The sequence below is a fragment of the Streptopelia decaocto genome (assembly GCF_964273445.1).
Source record: "Streptopelia decaocto genome assembly, chromosome: 1".
Classification (NCBI taxonomy): Eukaryota; Metazoa; Chordata; class Aves; order Columbiformes; family Columbidae; genus Streptopelia; species Streptopelia decaocto.
The window spans coordinates 104,025,380-104,048,959 of record NC_138663.1 but is presented as its reverse complement, the minus strand read 5'-3'; the positions used below and the strand labels follow the sequence as shown (position 1 = coordinate 104,048,959).

The 23,580-nt window shown below is 41.9% G+C and overlaps 1 protein-coding gene across 1 annotated transcript; it reads right to left on the bottom strand.

Moving 5' to 3' along the window:
• Window positions 1-82: 82 nt before the first annotated feature.
• On the bottom strand, window positions 83-22,219 carry GRPR (gastrin releasing peptide receptor; the record flags this gene model as incomplete). The annotated part of the gene is made up of 3 exons (XM_082056717.1): window positions 83-475; window positions 3,868-4,219; window positions 21,801-22,219. 3 exons carry the CDS (start codon window positions 22,217-22,219, stop codon window positions 83-85), a joined length of 1,164 nt encoding a protein of 387 aa, XP_081912843.1.
• Window positions 22,220-23,580: the final 1,361 nt, after the last annotated feature.

The window sequence follows — 23,580 nt, the reverse complement described above, 5'->3', positions numbered from 1 at the left end:
GTGTGTGCTACTCACCATCCCCATGGAGCAAAACCAAGCAGCCACACTAGGTATGTGATGTGGTTGTCCCTGACTGTGCCCTTTAGACGTAGCCTTCGTGGCAGACATGGTTGCCATTGATAAGGCTGAAGGTGGCCAGGGAATGGTTGGTGCTCTTGAGGGAGGTCATTCGTGTGGTGCTCCTGGCCATGCTCTGGGACCGGATGAGGAGGCGAGCTCTGCAGCAGAACAGCTGGTTGTTGAACTGTTTCCGAAAGCTCTTGCTGAGCAAGTAGAGAGCAAATGGGTTGACACACGAGTTAGTGAATGCCAGGATCCGAGCGCAGATGCTGGCAATGAAATGCAGCACTGAGGTGTCCACCTCTGAATAGTGGTAGGATCGGTATAAATAGATGATGTGAGTGGGGAGCCAGCAGAAGGCAAAGAGGCACACAAAGACCAGTACTGTCCTGGCCAGACGCTTACGTGATTCAATCTGTAAGAAGAAAGAGAAATGTAGATTAGCAGCTATTCCTAGTTCACATCAGTAGCTGTTTTTCCCAGTACTGCAGCTTTGGGGCAAGTGCATGGCAGTTGTACAGACAGAGCAGGGCAACCTGACCCAGAGGTTTACATAAACAGGGTCAAGAACCCTCCTTGTCTTTCCTCAGCCCCCTTCCCCTAAAAACAAGTAATTCTGAAAATTTATTACACAAGGAAGTAGTCGTTCCTTTCCTGTTTAGGTATAAAGCTCCAATGGTTTGTCACTTTGTAAAATCCAAGCTCAGGCAAAAAAAGTGCAGACACCTACATTAGTTATCCCCATATAATACACACGTTCTTATGTAATTTATATATATTAACTTATTACTCTTCCTGTTGTTATTATTATTAATTATGGGGTAGGGGCCTGGCATATTTCACAGAACCTAGAGGCAGGACTTTCTGCCTTGGGGCCATATGGTATATGTACACAAAAGTGCTGCCAACAGCTCATGGCCCTTAGAGACCAACTGCACTCAGAGGCCAAAAGAGCTGAAGAAACCAAGAGAGGAAAATCTGTACTTGGAGAAAGATGGAGGCAGAGGCAAGCTGGACCCTTCAGCTGAAAGAACTGGGGACACGAGGAGAAGGCAGATGTAGGTGGTGAACAGATGGATGACCACCTCTCAGCATAATTTGAGCTTTGTCAGGGAAAGGTGCTTTTACAGTGTCAGCTAGCACACAGCATAACCTTCATGCAGACTAGCCACACTTTTGTTTTACTTAAGTATACAGGCTTGGAGTCCACCCAAAAGTATTGCTCAACTGAGGGGAGCTGAGGTAAACTGTACCTTGTCTTTTGTCCACCAGCACTGCACACTAAGATAACAATGACACTGAAAAACACATCTTTCTTCCTAATGAAGACAAGAGTCCTGACAAAGGTTACCCGAAAGGAGAGGACAGACAGAGTTGCCCAGAAAGATGTGCTGAAATACACTGCTCCCTGGAAGAGGTTGCGCAGATAGATGTTTGTAGGCACAGAAAGTGTAACCACTAAATTTTCAGGGTTTCATAATATTCTCTTCTCTGGTAATCCCTGCACATTTTCGCAGTCACCCCTAGCGAATTTGTTGCAGTTTGCTCCCTGTATTTGAGGAAGACCTGAATGGCCTGAAACTGCCCTTAGCCCCAGCCCTCTGCCCTGTTCCTGCCCTGGTGCAGCTGTGGTGCCCCTCCTGGGACACTTCCCCATCCTCACTCCCCTTCCAAGCTGCACAGGCACATCAGAAACTCAACAGCTCACACAGGCTGATCTTTCCTCAGGGCAGCTGCAAGCAGAAAGTAGGCAGGAGAGACCTCACAAGACCGTTTTGACTTTATTTTGTGCCCCGTTAATGGCACCGACCAAAAATCAGCCATTGAGCTTGGGAAGGATTGACATGTACCAGATGATAATGTCTCCAGAGAGCAGGCTAAAAATTAAATCTTTTGAGGAAGGGTTCTCCTTGGCTAAACCATATATTCTTTTTAAATGTATCCTTAATTCGATATAGGGCTGTTGAGACCACATCTGCACTATGAAGAAAGGAAGCAACGCAATAAAGAAATCGATACCAGTTATCTCAGATGGAGACCTATAGCTCCTGAATGCACTGCAGGACGGGAATGATGGACCGAGGGTGCTAGACTGCAGCCTGGCCTTTTGCTTTCTTTAGAGTTCTCTCCCCAAAACCAAAGGGGGAAATGGCTTCTTTTACTACTTGTTTTATTGTTACTAATCTAAACAGTCACCAAATCAGCAGAAAAATGGCCTGCAGGGGAGAAAGATTTACACACATTCAGAAGTGGAAAAGGATAAGGATTTCATGGATCACACATCATTTAAGAGGCAGACAACACAGCTTTCCAGGCCTGCTGTTTCACTTTAGCAGCTGAATTGCACACACACACACACACAATCATGAGATGATTGCATTAGGTCAGCCCAAGGTGGAGATGTCAGTTGGGTGCAATTATGTGGACCTTTGTTCAGCTGAAGAATGGTTTGTGTCAGTTTAGCTTAGGTTGAAGCACAGCTCAGTTGAAAGAAAGAGGTAAGGTAAATAAAGTAAATAAGTCAAGGTAAATAAGTTTTTTTAAGAAATTAGTTACTTTGCTGTTACTTTCTTACTTGGACAACCTAAGTCTCAGATGTACTCAAATTTGAGCACTCACCTGAAACACCCAGTTGTTCATGCAGGATTTGGATTTCCCCCCTGAAGAGGACTCTTTCTTTCTTTTCTGCAAAGATCACACCAACCACAAGGCACACAGCTTCAGTGCGTCTGTGAGGACCCCACACTGTCTTGCTCCTTCCTCCCTCTTGGGCACTCTGCACCTGCTACTGTCCTCCTCTGGTCTCCAGTCCTCAGGTCTCTCTCTAAACTGTACTGGTTTCTCAACATGGCACAGCACCAGTAGGTGAAAGCTGGAGTCGTGGTGAGCACAGGAGGCATTGCCACTCTCCAGGCGTAGCTGTGTACCTCCCTGACTGAGTAGTTCTCCTGGCCCTGAGGTTCCCTTGCAGAAGGAACTTCCTCCACCTCCAGTCTTCTGCTGCTGGGTCCCATTTAGAATCATAGAATCATTTTGGCTGGAATCAGGATCATTGAGTCCAACCATCAACCCAGCACTGTCACTATAACATATCTCTAAGAACATAATCTACATGTCTTTTAAACACCTCCAGGGATGATGACTCAATCTCTTTCCTGGGCAGCCTGTTCCAACACCTGACAACCCTATCTATGAAGAAATGTTTCCTAATATCCAATCTGAACCTCCTCTAGCACAACTTGAGACCATTTCCTCTTGTCCAATCGCTTGTTACCTGAGGGAAGAGACCAACCCCTCCCAGAGAGGGATAAGGTCTCCCCTTGACCTCCTTTTCTTTGTTTTTTCAGTCCAGAGGAGTGAATTACAGAGCCAGAATTTCTGACTGTGTGAAGAGGGACTGCTTCATGGAGCAAGATTTCATCCAAGGTCCTCTCTCTGACAAAGTAACTTTGATGAATTTTGCTTTCCTACTGTGTGAGCCCTCAGCTTCAGTCTCCAAACACCATCCCCAGCTCTGCCTGTTTCCCTGAATACCAGTCAATACCTTCTCAGGCTTTGGCATGGGTCTCCTGCTGTGTTTGCCATGGTAAACACCCTGCCAAACCCTTTGAACTTAGAAACTGGATAAGATGCTTTGCCCGTTAAGAGCTGTGACATGGTTTGTGCCAACCATTCTTTTAGTCCACCTGATCTATTAACATTAGCACAACAGATGCAGTCTGTCCCAGTGCAAATTTCCCTGTATGCACATTCTTTACTCCCAGATTCATGGGGAATGTAGATTTTTGAAGAAAGTTAAATCTCTACCTGTTTTCTCACATGCACATTTCCTTCCACAGGGATGTTGTATGCACTCCGGATCAAATTCTTAGCAATGAAATAATAATATACTGAAATGACAGATAGAGGAATGATATAAAAGATCAAAAATGATGCCATTGAGTGAATTTTAGGATGCAGCCCATCAGAATGTGGGTAAGGAGCACAGCTGACAAAGGTTCTGTTAGTCCCTTTTTCATGGAAAGGGTGCAGATCTGAAAACACTGCTTCAGGTATAGCAAGCAACATGGATACAATCCATATTATAGCAGCTCTCACACAAATCTTCATCAGTGCATGGGATGCTTGGATCTCCATTGGCCTTACTATAGCTTTATACCTAAAAAAAAAAAAAAAGAAAAGAAAAAATTATTTATTGACCTCAAATCTCAGGCATTACATTCTTCCTTGTCCCTTCCATTTATAAAAAAAACAAAGAAACAAAAAAAATCCTTCTTTATTCAAGAACCTGAATTTTTTTCTGGTGTTTTAAATTTCAATGTTTTCAACAGATTTCTCATTTTAAGCCAGAGACACCTGTCATGGGTCAATTCAGTTTCATGTGTATCGATTCTGAGTTCGTTAAATTTGTAATCAACCCAACAACGCACGGTGCTGCTTAACATTAATATGTATGTGTACAAATAACATTGAAAGGAAATGCAATCATAAACTTCTCTTCAAAAACATACAGCAGTTTACACCTATTCAAAGAACAGTGTTGAAAGAAACTGGACAGAGGTTTTGCCACACATTTTATTTTGAGCTGTGAGTACGCTGGCATCCTGCAAACTGAATACTATATTTTCTTAAGCTGCAAAGAGTATGTTGCCCATTTTAGTTGCTGTTTGGTGGTGTAGCTGGCAATTAAGAGTTGTTCATAACTTAATGGACCCAGGCTAAGTAGCCAGAGCTGCTAAGTGACCTTCCTGAAGAAAAAAAATATTCTTACTTACTATGCTAGATATGTAGATGACGTTTTTGTTTTTTAATTTGCAATTTCATTTTTCACTATTTCAGGCTTTCAGAAAATCAGACTTTAGAATCCAAGAAAATGAAAGAAGCAAACTTATTCGAACCTGATGTGTGTCATGAAAGGACCTGAAAACAGAAGAGCTTCTTGTTTGCTGGAGCCCTGCTCTGGCAGGAATATACACTCCAACTAAATCATGATTCACCTATATATTAAAGGAACATGGCAGAAGGAAAAAAAATATAATTAGAAAGAAATATCTACAGGTTTCACAAGTTATTATTTAGGGTCATTATTATAACAATTTTGATCTGTTGGTTGTTTTTTCCAGGATCTCCCTCACACTGCCTACAGTCCATTTGGTACCTGTCAGCTCTCTGGGAATTGATGGGTGCCTCAATCCTAGGCTGTCCCAGCCCACTTTTGGCATGGCAGGGTACGTCCCCCATTCCCATGGGGCTGCTCCAGAGTCCCTTTCTAATCTCCTACCAGGATCCTTCAGCCAGACAAATTGGGCACTGGGGTGGGAGCAGAGGTAACAAGAATACTGAACTGCCAGAAACCAGGGGGTGTGAAGCGGGGTCCATCTGCCTGGCAGCCCAAACCAGGGACACTTCGTGTACCTGATTGATTCCCTACATACTGTAGACCACAGCATTCTAAAGCTCAGCATTTCAGAGAATACTTTGTCAGTCCTGCACTGTTTTAACCAGGTAATTGCCTTATTTGCAGGATAATCACATATTAGACTTCTAGTTGTAAGCAATACCCTGTTCACCATACCTACCCTTTCCTTCCATGCATATACATATCTATATACACAGATGTATACACATGTGTATGTGTGTGTATATCTGTGTGTGTCTTTCATATACATACACATTCATGTGCATATATTTTATACATATGCATGTATATACAGGTATACATAAGTACATACATACTTACATTTGCCTTTATTTGTATTTATCTGGACACCTCATTCATGTATTTATGTATCTCATAATTTGCAGGTGTTTCTTTTTACAATCCCACAGGTGTTTTGTGTGGCTGATCTTTCCTTTAATGAACTGCAAACCCCTTGCCCATTAGTCTTCTGTTTAACCAGTTATACTCCAAGCTCTCCAACTCCCTTTTATTCCAGCTATACAGCTACAGCAGCCAGGCACAGGATTTTTCTGGCTTGCCTAACACCTCCTTAACTTGCACTCTGAAGCTGGGGATTAAGTGGTGTCACACTGCAATGCACAGTCTTCCAGTGCAAGATCATCATCTCAGGTGAAGAAAATCATAGTATGTAAACAATGATGGTGTTATGACTACTGCAGTAATAAAAGGGAAGAGCTCAGCAGATTACTGAAACAATGTAGCTGAAATAGCTCAATGTATAGTCTGATTCACCAGTTATAGATTATTGACAGAGATACTAGCTAACTGAGCATCTTCAGTAAGCCCTAATGAAGATAAATGCATAAATGCAAAAGGAAATTAATTGCATATCACTTAGTTAATTCAAATGTATTTCTGCAGGGGTTTATTGTATGCTTATCAATATGATATGTTAGCATAATATTTTCTGATATAATATAGCAAGCTAAGAGAATATTTTCCAATATTCATTTCCAGTAATATGAATTATTTGAAGAATACAGAGAGAGATTCTGTTTTGTTTTTATTAACAGAGTAGGGAGAGTCAGAAAATGAATCCATTTCAAGTTATTAGTACATTTTAATTAGATATGGCATTTCTAAACAATATAATTTTGAAACAACATAATTAGAAATTGCTAGGAATGTTGGCATTGATTGATAGGCATTTAGTTTATTTTTAAAGCCTCCTACAGCAGACATAAAAGAAGATCTGAGACTTGTTTTGCTTGTAAGAGGCTCAGTGTAGACTCAAAACATAAGGCCGAAAGCACCAAAAGAGATAACAGAAAAAAAAACCCACAACCCAAAGCGAGAAAATAGGTTTTGAAAATATAAATTCTCATGCTCTGCATGCAAGATCAGTTGCAATCAGCTTCACAGCAGCTAACCCAGTCTTGAACATTTCCGGTTTTCTAAGGTAGGCCACCCCTTGGGATATGAGTGACATTCAGTCCATGTCATTTGCTTCTCCAGTAAACATCTTTAAACTCTTTCAACATCTGTTTATGTTATAGCACCTCATTTTGTATCCTGTGAAAAGCACAGTCTGAGGGTAAATAGCTGAGGTGGGAAAAGCCACCTGAAAGCCAGCTGAAGCTGGATGAATTGAATCCAATTCTCCATGTCTACATTAGGCCATGGAGGTGCCGTGCACCTCATCTACTACAGCCTCCCAAGCACAGGACACCTGCCTAGGCAGCTGCTGTGGTCAGTGGAGAGAAACAGGCAACACTGGGGATGATTTCTGCAGGCCAGAAATAGGTGCCTGAGAGGAGTGAGGAGGTAAGTCCTCTGGAGCTGCTCCTCTGTCTGTTTTCTGTAGACAGACCCTGGGCAATGAGGCGACTTGTTTCATAGCTAATTTTAGATGGCTAAACTTAGGCATGAGCCTGAGGTACATAACTTTCCCATACTTAATATCCAGCACTTGAAAAATCTGTTCCACTTTGAAGAGGACATTGATGAATAATGCCTATATAGCTCAGTGGAGGCCTGGACCTACCTAGGTGGCCAGCTGAGTGAGCCCTCATGCAAAAGTCTTACAACACTGTTATTTCCCACTCATGCAGTACCATGGGCTTTGAGAGTATATGTCACATCACACCCACAGCATGTCTGCAGTAGATCCAGACATGGCCCTAGACCTCTGCTTGCTCTCACATTCAGTCTTTCTAATTATTGTTTTATGTTGCGCTTTTTTTTTCCAGCTAAATTCCTTTCCCAACCTGCTTTTAAAGAAATTTTTGAAAAATATTCAAACCCAGAGGTATGATTCATGCCCTACAACAAAAGCCAAAACTTAAAAAGAAAACTCTGCTTTTTGAAGATTCTGTTGAATGAAAAATGATACAGTTGAGAACTACCTTCAGCTCTAGTTGCTCTCCAGTTGTCAAACGGCAGAGATGAAAATGACTGGGTTGCTGATCTGATAGGAAACATGAAAGAGACGCTGACCTTTACTATTGCTCAGTCTTTGAACTTAGTTTGTTCCCACTGTGCTTGGAAAGCACCAACCTGCCTTGTGCATAGCAGTTGCCAATGACCTTCTGGCCAGGATGGATTCCACTGATCTCTGTGTCCCACAGTCTCATTCAAAGAAGCACACAGAAAGAAATTACACATGGAGCAGTATCTTAAATGCAATTAATGCAATTAATATAATCATAGTTCATGAGTCACTGTGAAGATTCACCCCACAGGACAATTCTCCCCTCCACCAGCCACGGTGACTCCAGTGCTGTCCTTCTTCTCCAGGCCAGTCTCCAGGCCTCCAAGAGGAGTCTGGTGAGAGGGTGGCTTCAACCCAGAATGACAGAATTCAATAACATAGAATGTGTGATCGCTTCTTAACCTAATCCCCAAAATTAATTTGGGATTGGTAGGAGCCCACAGAATGCACATGTCTTCATTGAATTCTGTAATATGTCTAACAAATGTCTCTTAAGGTCTCCATTGTGCTCGTGCAATAATTGTTTCTCACAACTGAAACTACTGAAATGACCATAAACTGCTAAAATGTGACACGCACATGGTAAATGCTGTGGAAAATGCTTTTCCCACTGTGTTTAATATGCCAGGGAAACTGGAAAATTGTGTCATTATCCTTGTGTTAAGAACAAACTAACGACATCACCACCTAATGTACTCTGAAACTTTGACTATACAAACACTAGTTAATATTGTACACATAGCCCCAAAGCCACAACTTCGACTATAAACACAGAAGTAGCTTTATCATGAAAAAGACAGTTACAGATATACTCTCCAAAGACACAGATCAAAATAAAGCCCCAAATAGATGTCAGAGTTTCCTACATGCAGCTTCTCTCCTGGTGCGAAGTATTTTAGCTTTGTGCTCCCCAGCTGAGCCACGAAAATACACACCAGCTGAAGTATAAACAGGCTTTGCATTCAAAGCCATATTGCCTATACGTTCCTAAGCATAGAGGTATGAAGGGTTGCAATTTTATTGTCATAGTGGGGGAGAAAGGACCTTACCCCTAAGACAGTAGCTTCAGTGCATCTCTCATGTGTTTTCCTGTCACCTTCATCCACTTACTTATGCCTGCTACAACAGTCACAAAAATTAAATTTAAACAACTAAAGAGGTCTTTTCCAGCCCAGTTGATTCTGTGATTCTGTGGTTCTGTAAAGCATGTGAGGAAAATAAAATGTTTCCCTTGGATTTTAAATTAATTTATCTGCATATGTCTCACTGTCTGTTTGTTTTGTTTGGTTTGGTTGGTTGTGGTGGTTGTTGTTGTTGTTTTAGGGAGGTAACTTTACACAGTGTGGAGAAGTTGATGTTGTAAACAGTCTGAGCTTGCTTTCCTTTTTTATGTTTGCTTTGTGTTAATGCCTTTCCCCCATCCCTCATATCAGCAGTTAAAGCTAGTATACATTGCCAATACAACAGCCATCATTGTATATATTGTAGGTTTGGGCTGCAAAAAAAGAGACAGGCTTTTTTAAGCTTGGAGATACCACCTTCTGCAGTATCTTTACAAGAGGTACGACAATAGATCTTAATTTCAGCCAAAATCATTAGTGTCCTCTGTAAGAGTAGCACCTTGTGGCCAGTAGCTGAGGGTCTTATAGTACAATGTACCAGTGTGTGGCTGCAGGTGCTGCCAGTGGCAATGGGACAGAAACATCCCTCCCCCACGGCAGTGAAGGTGACTGATCACAAAGGTAGGTGCCTGCCCGAGATGATCCTAGTGACTGAATATGACATCAAGAATTGTACATCAGCTATGTTCCAGCCACTACATCCCTCTCGTCTATTGAATCTGACTTAAAAAGAGGCATTAAGTTGCTTTCATAACCCTTTCTTCCTTACTTTTTCAGCAGTAGGTGTGTAGAAAGAGAAAAAGGCTGAAGGAGGCTCTGCCACAGAGTGCTGCCCTGTTTTGTCACAGTCCTTCCAAGCATGCCTATCTTTCTGCAGCTGAATCTCATGCTTGCAAGAAATATAAGAGGAGACAATAATCCTCCCCATCCTTCCTACAGGGAAATGGGACACTGCCCCTCCAAAATGAATTTACAGAAGTACTTAAGTTTCAAGGAAAGTTTCCTCCAAATAGTATCACCCATTAATATGTCGTACACTGTTTACATAAAAAGATCCCGGGCCTCAATCCTGAATTTGTATAACAGTTTAAAAAAACATGTACTAAAACCTGTTCAAACAAAATTTCAGAAGGCTTGTCTGCCCCTTCTTCATTACAAGCTCCACTGTTTAGATTGCATCAGGCTGGTGGAAAGATTTATCATATTACCTCTTTCTGCTTTTTTATCTGAAGTTAGAAATCCATTTACAAACTTTCAAATCTGTTTAAACTGAGCTCTATTTTGAGATGTTGAGCTAATGTGAACCTGAAATTTCAATAAAAATCAGGGATTAGTTGGAATGGACTGATGTTTTACAAAAATAGTAATGTAAATTGCTGTGAAGTGAAGAAAGTGACTTCTTTCCGGCTCTAGAAAATGAACTCCTGAAATTGCCACCCCTTCCTATTGTCATGGTGAAAGAACTGCTTCTCAGTCACCACGTCCCCATATTTCTTCTGTTCCCACCTGCAACCGAAGATGGAGAAAAGGTGTGCAATTTACAGCTCCTCTGATCCCCATTTGTCTGTTCCAGTTTGTAAGCTTGATGTGTGCACATTGATCTGGACTTGGCCCATGAACAGTCTGAACAAAAAAATCTTCTCATTAAGATTTTGTAATTATGTTCTACTGGTATCACATTATTGTTTTGCTCCCATAACATGAAGGATGTGCTCAATTACCATGCAAAAAAGCCTCAAGCAACAGAGAAAAAGTTGATGTGACACAAAGACTGCATAAATGAAGTATGTGGAGACTTGTTGAGTGTGAAGCCCCACTTGGAAAGCAAAGAAAAATTCTTACTAAATATCTGAGGAAATACAATGCCTCAAACTTTCTTTGTTGTTTCCACTACACATGTTATGAATATTTATAGCTCTCAAGACAAAAAATTCAATAAATCCCAAAAATTGCTAGACTGTCTAACACATCAAGACACTCCAACAATCTATTCTGGGTCTATCTGCTTTCTGCATACTTAGTTAAGATTATCATTATTATGCATGATTCTTGGATGAACATCTGTTATTAAAATCTTTACTTTAATAAATTGCATATGGGCATAAAGACTTCTCTAATGGCCTAGTTTTAAACACATTGTCAGGTACTGCCTACTTTCTTTTTTCAATTAATTAACATTTAAATGGAAAGAAAAAGCATGCATTGATGGAAGTGACACAGTTCTCATTTTTTGAAATGTGTGTTCAAATTTCAGTCTGTATACCTGCATACTACTACATCATCTTGTAACCTGGATGAACAGGAATTTCAGCCCAGGAGTGACTAAGGTCAAAACTGAGACAAAATGTTTTAGAGGTGGTTGAACTGCACTACACATTGGGGAAGGAGAGCTTAAACAGTAACCATTTGATAGTGACTATGCTGCTCCAAATCATGACCAGCCAGAGTATAAACTATTTCAGAAATTAACTATGCGTATGGAAAACAATGGATGTAGAGGCTACTGCAGGAAATACTGTGCTTCCCATGGGCAATGCTTTCCTTACAAAAAAGACCCACTTTGCACCCAGGGTATTTACTTCCTGTAGAGGAACTTCAGCCAAGTCTCTGAATGAAATAAGAAAGATGGGGACAGATTCTTTAGTAGGGCCTATTGTGATAGGACAAGGGGCAATGGTTTTAAAGTAAAAAAGGGAAGATTCAGGCCAGACATGAGGAAGAAATTTTTTACAATGAGGGTGCTGAAACACTGGCCCAGGCTGCCCAGAGAGGTGGTAGATGCCCCATCCCTGGAGACATTCCAGGCCAGGCTGGACAGCATTCTATGATTTCAATGAGGCCAGCCTCACAGCTTGTCACAGTCCTTGCAATTGGATGTGACACCTGCTCTCTGCAGGAGGGGTGGGACCCGTTCATTTAAAAATATCCTTCGACTTCAAAGCCAATGAGTTCCCCCCCCAGCCAATGTCCCAGTTCCTCAGCACCAACTAACCTCTGTGCGTGTTTCTACATCCTTAGTGCCCAGACCAGACAGAAGCAGATGCCCCTGCTCACACTCATATCTTGGTGGAGTAGCTTGCTGGTGCCAGGTTTGCAATGCAATGTACATCCAGAGCTGAGTTGGGAGGGATGGTGTTGGCACCTGCACTACCAGGCATGGGAAAGAGCAAGCCCTGGTGATGCTTTCCATCCAAGGCTTTGCTGTCTCGGCTCAGATCCCCAGGATTGTCAACTGGCATGGGACTGTGGGCTCGGTGTGCCTGCAGATTGAATTCTTACCATGCCAACTAAAGCTGGGGCATCAGACATGGACCCTTCATCTCACTAGAGAATCAGCCTTATTTCTCCTGAAAGCACAACCTTCAGTGCATAAAACCAGCATTGATGGGTAACCCAAATCCATGGTGTAATTGTTCGATATGTCACAGAACCTGCTATGGAAATTTATTGGAGTTTCTAAAAATGGCAGTTTCTCAACCCAAAAAGTGTTGCCTGTGATATGCAAGGAATCAACATTGTACCACGTTCTGACAGGGAAAGAAAAGTTCATCACTGACCTAAAAATTAGCAGTTCCTTAAGCAATAGCAGCTGTGGTGTGTTTATCTTAGTTTCGTGGAAAGCGAATTAAAAGATTTTTTTATATATATAAATATATATATGTGGAACTTTAGAGAAAGGTTTTCTAAACACAGCTATCAGATAACTGACTGGGAACAGAAATCTAAAGGGGACAATGCTAACAAAACATTAGGAGCTGACCCCTGGCCTTCTCCTTTGTCTCCCCACCTTGACCTGAAACAACTATGCAGGGCAAAAAGCTGCCCTGAATAAAAGAAAATGAGGAGTCATGCTGAAATCTCAAAGAAGTAATTACAGAAAAAAAAAAAAATCAATGTACAACAGATGGGAAAAAAAGCAAAAGTAAATGGCAGCAAATATCGGAGTCTAAAAATGTCGGTGACTGATAAGGAAAGGTGGAGGAGCCAAGAAAATATCAAAGGTCACTGTGTAACAGACAAACATGAATTTTTAAACACATCAGGAACAAAAAAAATCAGTATGCCAGGCATACACGTAAATGGTGGAGACATGAACAATGATGAGACAAGGCAAAAAGCAATGACTAGGTATTTGCCTTTAAGACCAAATATGGAGGAAGTATCCATACCATGTGTGCAGTTCTATAGACGTAGGAGAAAACTCATCAGCCGTATTAGAGAAGATGTGAGCTAACATCTGCTAACACAAAACACTTTCACAGCAGCAGACCTGAGTAATTTACACGTAAGAATGTTAAAGGAACCAGCTGGGGAACAATGGTGTTTTTTTAGATATCTCGAAAAACTGGAGAAACTCTTAAGTGGCTCCAAAGTTGTGAAGTTCAGAAAGGTGGAAGCTGTGACTGAGAAAACTGCAATTACTTGGCTTGCCCAGGGCCAGCTGTAGATAGAACAATTGAGAGGTTTATCCTACTCACAGATGATAATTAGTATAAGTCTGTCTTGTTTAATGCACGGCAGATTTAGGGGTTTTTTATGTGTGTTTTTTTGTTTGTTTGTTTGGGTTTTTTTGGTTTTTTTGTTTGTTTGAGCTTGTGTTTTGTTGGGTTTTTTTTTTTCACAACAGTGTAGGTGAAGTAAAAAGGGTGTGGGTCATGCTGGTGTGCAAGGGAGGTACAACCTGCATGGGCACATTGGCGTGGGTGACCATGCATGTAGATGTGTGTGTGACAGGGCACACACGGTCCTTCCTCTCCTAGCCATGCTCATGCAATCCCAGCTTCTCTCCCATGGGACAGGGGTTAAAATTAGCAGTCCTGACTGAGCAGGTGGGGACCTCAAGCCCTATGGCCTCCCCAGCAGGTTCTCAAACATGCTGGTAAAAAGGTAGCAGTGTGTGAAGCCATTTCCAGCCTAGGTTCTGGGAACCTGCTCTAGCTGCAAAGCTATTTATTGTGTATATCAGCTGCCTTGAGCAGGCTATAAAACCTTTGCTGGGAAAGTTTGCAGATGACACAGGGGCCGACCAGACTGTAAAAATGTTGTAGAGTCATTGAGATAAACGACCACAGTCTAACAGAAGCCATTTTAACTCAACCAGGTGTAAAATAGTTTATCTAGCACTCAAGTGAGCAGATTATGCCAAAATATTGTGGATCTTTCAAGGAAAGGGGAGACAAAGAAAAGGCATTGGAGCATCTCTTTGGCATCTGACAAAATGAAATATCCTGTGCCATTCTCAACATGCCATGGTTTTAGTGTAATCAGTACCTGAGCTAGATTGTATAAAACTAAATCAGTTATATGATGCTTAAGTCCCTTTTGTGGCTTCAAAAAACGTGAGAGACCATCACCTCCATATGAACTTGCATCTGCATGTTGAGGCTGAATGATGTAATGTTATCCCTGACTGCTCTATCATAGAATCACAGCGTGGTTTGGTTTGGACAGAATCTTTAAAGATCACCTAGTCCAACCTCCCTGCTGCGGACAGGGACATCTTTCACTAGATCAGGCTGCTCAGAGCCCTGTCCAGCCTTGCCATGAACATTCCAAGGATGGAGCATCCACAGCATCTCTGGGCAACCTCTTCCAGTGTCTCACTACCCTCATCATAAAAGGTTTAGGTCCAGCCTAAACCTACCTTCTTTCAGCTTAAAACTGTTGTGCTTTGTCGTGTCGTTACAGGCCTTCATAAAAAGTCTCTTTCTTAAAAGCACACTTTATATACTGAAAGTCTGCAATAAGGTCTCCCTGCAGCCTTCTCTTCTCCAGGCTGAAATACTTCAATTCTCTCAGACTTTCAGTTGTGCTCTTAGTTAGATAATTATGCAGTGGTTAGAGGTCAGAAAATTTTCAATTTTAAATATGACATAATTTCTAAGCAGTGAGGATAACAGGATGCCAGAGACACATCAGGGGAACAGAGTAATATGTGCACCCTTGGTCTGAATACTCAGAAAATTGCCTAGTGTCACTGAAAAGATCTGTTTTAATCCAAATTATGAGATATTCATCAATCTTTGTAGACAAATGTGGGCAAGAAATGCTGCTGGAATGGATGGCTAGTGCAGTTGTGCTAGTCCAGCATCTGCATCTTTGTTTCTCCCAGGTAATTCAACCATCCATGTCTAAATCTCATGTTTCAGGGCTCTCTGCAGGTGTGAAGAAACATTTTTTCCTCTCAGGCTGTTGTGGTAGTTTTCTCTCCCACCTTCCCATGATGCTGCAGAGACCGGCCGTCTCTGCTGGAAGGTAGACAAGGGCAGGATGGCCAGAGCTCTGACAACATCTCTCTCCTTGATGTTTCACAGTCTTCTGCACTCTGGTTAAACTAGTCGCTAGCCTGGCATCAGGAGGGGAGTTTCCTGCAAGGAACTCCAGCTTTCTGCCTTTCCCTACAGTTTAGCAATTGGCTTGCCACCTTTTGGTGCCTCAGCAACATGAGATGCCCAGGCACCCTCCTTAGTTTCTACCCGAGGGTACAGGGTGGTCTTCTGGATGCTGAAATCCTCTGCTCCACCTGAGGTCATATGCAGTAAGTGTGTGTGTGTGGGGAACACACAAATCAAAGAGCCTCTAGCAAGTAGGATCTCAGACAGGGTCTCACAGCCCCTGGTGTCTTACCTGGTATGGGGTGAGGTGTGCACGTGGGTGCAGAACTGGTGAGAAACAAGGCAAGGGGACTTGGCAGGGCTAGCACTGGAGTATTTTTTCAAAATAAAAGGAAAACAGGTTATTGCAAGGGCTATCTGTGAGCAAAGCAACTACTGGATGTTTCACTATGTATACAAGGCAGACTAGGTCTGCTTCTGCTTTTTCAGCTCAAGTCCCATCTACTCTTTTTGGCTAGGCTGTTGTCTGTATCTGGGCACCAAGTACTAACACCTGAGGTGATGTGACCACTGTAGGCTTGCTGCAGCGATGCTGGTGTCCCAACTCACCGCATTCAGTCTGACACACAGCTGGCAAATTCTTCGTGGCCAGTCGTTCTCCTTATTAACGGCGCATACACCTCCTTGTACCATGAGACCATGACAACTGATTGGGGTTTTTAGGTTTTACTGAAATGTAAACAATAGGTAATCCGACTTCTCTTCCTTTTGATTGCTTAAATATTGACAGTTTCCAGCACATTAGCACTAACTCTAACCTCGGATTTGCGCAGCACTCCCACTGATATAGATGGGAGCTCTAATGTTCCTGGTTATAGAAACGCATCTATTGTGTTTTGGCCATCTGCTCTGGCTAATCAAGATACTCAGAAAGTTTGCGCTGTTTGATCTGTTTCTCTTGGTGCAGACGGATGCAGAGCTGAGGAAATGGGAGCAAAAACCAAGGGTGTTAAGAGTGTTGACACTGTATTGACATGGTGGCCAGCAACGCAGGATCCGAGACTGTACATCAACTTAGATACGTGTATCTCTCGCTGCACCTACCCCGTGCCGTCAGCACAGGAACAGCAGGAGCACAGACACCCTGCCAGCGTCAAGGGTCAAGGAGGGGCCGCCCGGTGCTTCAGCAGGAAGGATGGCTTTGAGATGGGGTCAGAAACCCCTCTGTTTTTCCTCCCTGGACTGATGTTCTGGCTGAGATGGCATTGGCAGATCCAAAATGTACTTGTGGGAGTACCATTCTGCTGACTTGCATCATTTAGATTAGGGAATGTTATGCTAGTTCAGAGTGGCTTTCTCTGCCATGCTCGCAAAAACCTTCCTGGGGCTGCACAATGAATTACAGGACAAGTAAATTACCCCAAAATAGTGCATTAGTGGGCTAAAAGGATTTAATGAATGAAGACATTATACTACCCAGAATAAATTCGTAACTGTGGACCTGCCACTTTACAACTGATGGTATTAAAAAAAAAAGGTATCACTCTGTAAATCATCTCAGTGGAAACCTAGTTTGACTCTCCATAGCTTTATTTTAGGGTTAATCATCTAGTGAAGACATAATCCAGTGACTGTAAAATAAAAGAACTGATATGCAAATATTGCTCCTCCTTTGGTATTTTGCATAATGATATCAGAGGCCAGAGACATCCAAATCACAGAAAAGATGAGTCTACTAAAAAATGATTTTTGCATATTTAAAAATTTGCATATCTAAAAATTCTAGATATGTTTCTTTCCACTACTGTTCCTTTGGGAGAGAGAGTTGTCTGAAGTTTTTTTATTTCTTAGATAAATAAACTTTCATATGAGTTCAGAGGAACACTGAAAGTTGGAGGTTTGACCTGCTCCAAGGTACCAAATGCAGCTGGAAGCTCTGCAGCATCCCTGCATCCAGTCACTGAGCTCAATGTTTCCAATGCTCTCATTTCAGGTCTCAGATCTCCCACACAACTGCAGTTCCTGCTGTCTGCAGCTGGTCTTACCAAGGTAAGCCACCTAACCTCACCTGTAATGTCACCCCATGTGTCTCACTATGCCATCACTCCCACCACAGGCCAGCAGGCAGCTCTGGCTGGCAGCAATTGCTGCAGTTTTCCAGCACTAAAATCCAGATAATCCAAGGTGCTTAAAGTAAAGATGCTGCCTGCAAACTCAAACCACGCTTTACACTTGTTCTGCTGTGTGCTTGTAAAAACAGCATTGTTTCAGGAAGGTTTCACTTCATGAGCACCAGGACATTTCGATTTTTTCCTCTCTCAGCAAAACAGCAGGGAAGTATGATCAGTGCTTGACAGTTTGGGTAATTCAGATGCAAATGTATAAACTTTGTCACTCATGGGAGAAACAGTCAATTAAATAAAGACATCTCCCATGACAAGGGCAATTAAGTGGGTTGCTTTTTGTCTTACTGTGCAAAGATGTTGCTTAATTTCCTGGCATTTGCTGAGCCAGCCTTGGCTTTTCTGACTGGGCTGGCGGCCCAGGTGTGACCACTCTCACAGGCGCCTCTATACGCCGTCCCCTTGCACTGAGGCGGAGGGCAAGCAGACAAACTCTCTTTTTGTGGGGACAAAAGGGGTAGTTGAAGATGTCTGCTGCCTCAGTAGAGCAGTGGGGCAGACAGATGTCTTTCCCCTGCCAACCTCATTTACAGCCCTTCTAAAACACACAAACATGCATGCACACGCATTGGCTGCATGTTTTCTTGCTCTTGTATACTCAGCCCTGGCACCTTATCACTCATGGAGGGTGGCTGTAAGCACACCATAGGCCTTAACCCTCTCCTGGCTGCTCTGCAAATTTGCCAGGCTTGCGGGGAAAAAAGGTCTCGCTGACAGCTCCCACTGCTCCTGCGAACACAGCAAGATAGATCATAGAATCATAGAACAGTTTGGGTTGGAAAGGACCTGCAAAGGCCATCTAGTCCAACCCCCTGCAGTGGGCAGGGACATTCTTCAACTAGATCAGGTTGCTCAGAGCCCCGTCGAGCCTGGCCTGGAATGTCTCCAGGGATGGGGCATCTACCACCTCTCTGGGCAACCTGGGCCAGTGTTTCACCACCCTCCTTGTAAAAATTTTAATCCTTGTGTCTAGCCTAAATCTCCCCTGCTTTAGTTTAAAACCATTACCCCTTGTCCTATCACAACAGGCCCTGCTAAAAAGTCTGTCCCCATCTTTCTTATAGGCCCCTTTTAAGTATTAACAGCTCCCTGCAGCCAGTGGGGTAGTCCTACAGAAAATCCATTTCAAATATTGTTAATGCTTTTTAGCCCTTTCTCACACTCTCTCTCAAATAATTTAACTTTATCCTGATGATTCCTCAAGATTGTACACAAAGGGACCTTTTGGTGATACCTTGCCTAACCAAACTTATGTCTGCGTCCCTATAGATGTAAAGCACTTTGCGGGCTGGGAGGCTCCCACTGCAGGAAAAGCTGAGATCAGCAGTTTGTCCCAAAGTTTCTACTTGAGAAAAGTTTACATATGAGCAGTCAGTCCTCTGGATGTCCACCATTTTCTTGTGGTGGGTCAAATCACCAAGCAGCTTTGGGTGTTCTGTGGTGGAGTTTTGTGCCTAGTTGAGCATTCCATTCACCAGCAGGTGATAGATCCAGTATTATTAACCCTGCCTAACACCTGGGAAAGTCGAAATTGGAGGTATAAAAATGTACCCTAGTAAGGTACACTCTTAAACTCATGATGTGGGCTGTGCAAAAATCTATTAAAACTGTGACATTCCTTTTCAGAAGCTGATCCAAAGCAACTGAGATGATTTGTACAATTATTGTAACATGTAGCATATGTATCTCACTGCTCTCTCATGTATTATATCTACCTATCACACCTACCCACTGCATTTCACCTTGTGTTTTGATGGTCACCTCTTTAGAAATGAACCTGTAGCATCACATTGTAAATGCTTTTCTTTACACAGCAGATTTCTGATCCCAGAGATGCCAGGTACCTCTAAGCATCACCAAAATATCTTCAGTAATGCTGTCAGTCATTCACACTTGCTTTTGTTAATGCAAGAAAACTGGAACTGAGGTTTTTGTAGTATAGTTTTTTGTAGAAGATGAATTGTAGACAAAAGATCTGTGGTGCCCTGACAAGTCTCCCTTTCCCTGAAGACAGGGGCATACGATGTTGTTCACAGCACATGGTTTATGGTTTTCCTCTCCCATGGTCCATGGCTTTGATTCACAAGACAGGTACATTTACATTCCTCATGTGAGCATCTCAGGCAAGGTTCATGCTGCTGAACATTAGCCATTCACAAATATCGGTGTCTAATCCATGCTAAACAGCAAAGCTTCCTCTATAGCCCAGGAGGGAGATAGGTATCCTGACAAGATTTATGCTGTCTCCTCCAGAGGCATCTCTTTCCATGGACTAGGGGACCCCTTGCTGACTGTCCTGGAATGGCTCCTCACCTCAGAGAGCAAAAGCCAAGTGAGATGAGCCATGCCCGAGCAGTCTTACCTGCTAGATTCCTGAGTCCTTGTGTTACCCTGCTCTCACCACCATGCCCCTGTCTTCTGCAGGTGTTTCCCTGCAGGGTTGAGCTGCTGCTCATCCTTCATGCAATACCACATTTGACCTCAGAAATTCTTGTCTGTGAAACCACCCCTGGTGCTAGGCTCAGTATCTTCTGTCTTGTCCAGTCACTTCAGGCAAAAAACACTATTGATGCACTGCTCAGTAAAAGCATTTGTAATGTTTGCTTTATGTGGCACATGATTAGTTAGCATCAAATCTCTCTAACAGGATCTCTTTATGATGCATTTTTCTTTTCCTGGTACTCCTTAAAACAATTTACATTATAGCTTTGGAAAGATGAATTTCCTGGACAAATACTTATTATTTTCCTAACATTTTCCTCAGATCAGGCAGGAATGGTCCAGTCATCACATGAAACTCAGGAATGAAAGTATAGGTGGTCCTCTACTAGAGGATTTGTACACTTTCCTGTTTTTCCAAGTCCTTTAGAGCAAATTGCTTGAATAATTTTGTCTGCATGTAGGCCTATTTGTCATCTGCTATTGGGGTAGACAGGGCTATTTTTATACATACACCAACATGGAGGAGTTAATAAACATTAACCATTCTGTCTCTGAAACACTATTGGAGTCACCTGCTTTCATTGAGACAAGAGAGTGTATATGTATATGAACTACCTTGAAAACTGAATAAAAACAGTCTGATGTTTTAAAGTAGGAGGTTAGGAGAGACACAGTGGCATGCAAGAGACTACCTAAAGCAAACCTGGTTTCACTTCTTTGAGACCAAGATATAAAATCCCCAGGTCTTTTCTGAGCAAAGCAAAACTGAAATAATTTTTCTCATTGGAGATCTTGGTACTTATGATATTTTACAGCTTTAGGGTGGTGACAATGTATTCCTTAATCTCTTTCTGAAGCATCCAAATTAGAAACAAAATGTCCTGGCTTCTCTGATGTACATAGGGATTTCTATAAAAGCCAATCTTATAAATACTTAAAACTTTTCTGGAAAGGTAGGCTTCACCCTTCCAAATGACATTAAAATTAAAATGCCTTTTGAATTTAGATCTGAATGCTCTGAAACAGGTTTCCAAAGCCTTCCAGGAATCTAAAATAGAGCTGGCTTATTAGAAGCATATAATTTGTTGAAGTCAAACTTATTTTCATGTATTCTAAAATATCATAGATTTACTTTTTTTTTTTTTTTTTTACCTAACATTATTGGAAGACAAAGTTTCTGAACCAACAGCAGAGATTAGTTTTGATTGGATAAAGGGCAAATGGTTTAATCAAGGGAAATATACTGGCTATACCAAACTGAGATGCCTGGCTTCAAACATCCTAATTTGAATATTTGGAACATATTTAATGAATTATTGCCTCACATGTAATTAGCCTTTAGGAAGCAAGCCACTAGAAATAATTTACTCTAGCTGCACTTTAAAGTGCTGCTCCGGTGCCTTCAAACTTCATGAAATATGGGTCAATTGTCTTTTGCCAAATATGAGCATGCTATCTTTTAACAGTCTCATTAATAGTATTTTTTATCTCTGATCTTTAGCGTGATCTGCTCTTGTTTTTCTTTTAATTAAACTAGACTGTTAGCTAAACTGCACATACATTTAGTTTAGCCTAGAAAAAGTATCCTGTGTTCAGTCTGCATCCTCCTCGTGTGCTCATAACCACTAGAAATTAACTGAAGTTGTTATTTTTCCCTCATTAGGTTAAAAACATACTTGTTACCTAAAAATATGCATTCATGATCATGCATTTTTATGGAGTTGTAATTATGCAGACTTCTTTTCGAGGCTACAGCAGTCAGCTTACCTGTCAGCTGAGAGAGCAGTGAGAGTAAAGACTGATACCCCTACAGAAGTGAGCTGTATGAAGGGGATAAGTTTGCATCCAGTTCTGCCGAACAGCCACTCGTCAGCAAGGTACCTGCTGGCATCCACGGGCACGCAAGTCACTAGAAGCAGCAGGTCTCCCAGAGCCAAACTGGAGATGAACAAATTAGGGACATTTCTCATGGATTTCACAGTACAGAAGATCTTAATCAAAGTGATGTTGCCAATAAGGCCTATCAAAATGATGATCCCGTAGATGGTGGGGATGGCATAGAGGAACGCTGGGTAGAACCACTCGTCACCAAGGAGGGAGAAGTTTGCACTTTGGTTGACAGAGAAGTTGTAGAGAATGAAGTTATCTGTTTCTAGGTCTAGCAGAAAGCACTCTCCAGATGCCATTGTCCTATTTTGCTCTTCTCAGAAGACAACTTTCTGCTTTGAAAACCCTCAAATAAGATTTCTTGCTTTAATTTTGCTGCTACTTTCTGGCTTTAAACAGTCAGAAGAGTTTAAAAGTCATATCACTTTATGACACATCTTGACAATAAACAAACCAAAAAGCAACTGCAGCTTGTTTAACAGTACTGTTTCCATAAGGTGAAAGGAGAACATATTTTAGCATAGTTTGAATACTAAAACTTGCCTTTTCCTCATTGACTTGTCTTGCTGTTAGGCATTCCTGAGGTCTGGAAGGCCATTTATCAAATTCAACGATGAGTAAGTGGGAAGCATTTTCAAAATCGAGGCTTGTTAAATTCCCAGCTTCAGGTTTGCTGAGCAGAACCAAGTCCAAAACAAAGATATTACAAAAAGCAAGAACTTTTGGTAGTTGCTGTCAGGCTGCATTGCCGATCTCTCCCGGCTTTCAGCACCTGCACTCGTCAGCTGGATTTAAAGTGAGGAAAAACCAGGATTCCGCTGACGGCTTAGATCCTATAGGCAGGCTCTTCTGGACGTCAATTCTTCCCCTGCTTCCCATGATGAGAGCAGCCTCGCTGAAATGACGGCGGTAATTCCGGCGGAGCCGCCAGCGAACGCCGGCGAATGCCAGCCACCTGCTGGCCGCTCTCATCACTGCCGGGGTGGAAGCAGGGAAAACCTACCAAAATCAACGTTAACTCTTTAGATTTTAAATAAATAGATAATAATTAAAAAAAAATCTGCTTATTTATAGATCGTGAGATCAGGTTCACCACCTCGCAAAAAAAAAAGAAAAAGAAAAAAAGTAGTTTATTTCACACTGCAAATAATGTGAGTAGAAAAGCAATCACACCTTCTTAAATAAGGGCACACATACTTTGTTTGCACTCCAGCATTCAGTTGTCCCAATGAAAGAGAATAATGATGTGACGCTCAATTCATCTCCCAGGGAAAATGAACTGGATAAAGCCAATTAAGATAAAATCAACATTATAGTTAGGGTAGGCAAATGAGTATTAACGCTATGCACCTGCAGTTAATCAGGGAAGCCTGAACTCTGTTAATTTTTTTGTAATGCTTTAATTTGAAGATAACAATAACAGGGGACAAAGTTTACCATTCTATTTCTATTTATGAGTTACACATCATACTAGCATCTACAGGTAATGCATGTCTAGATACAACAGAGAGAATCTTGCTTGACTTATAACAGTCTGAAAATAGTCTTTCTTAGACCGTAATTACGATATAACTACTACTGATGCCTTACTTTTTATAATAGATTTGCTACATATGATTATATATAAGGACTTTCTGGATTGTGGATAAATATAGTTAAT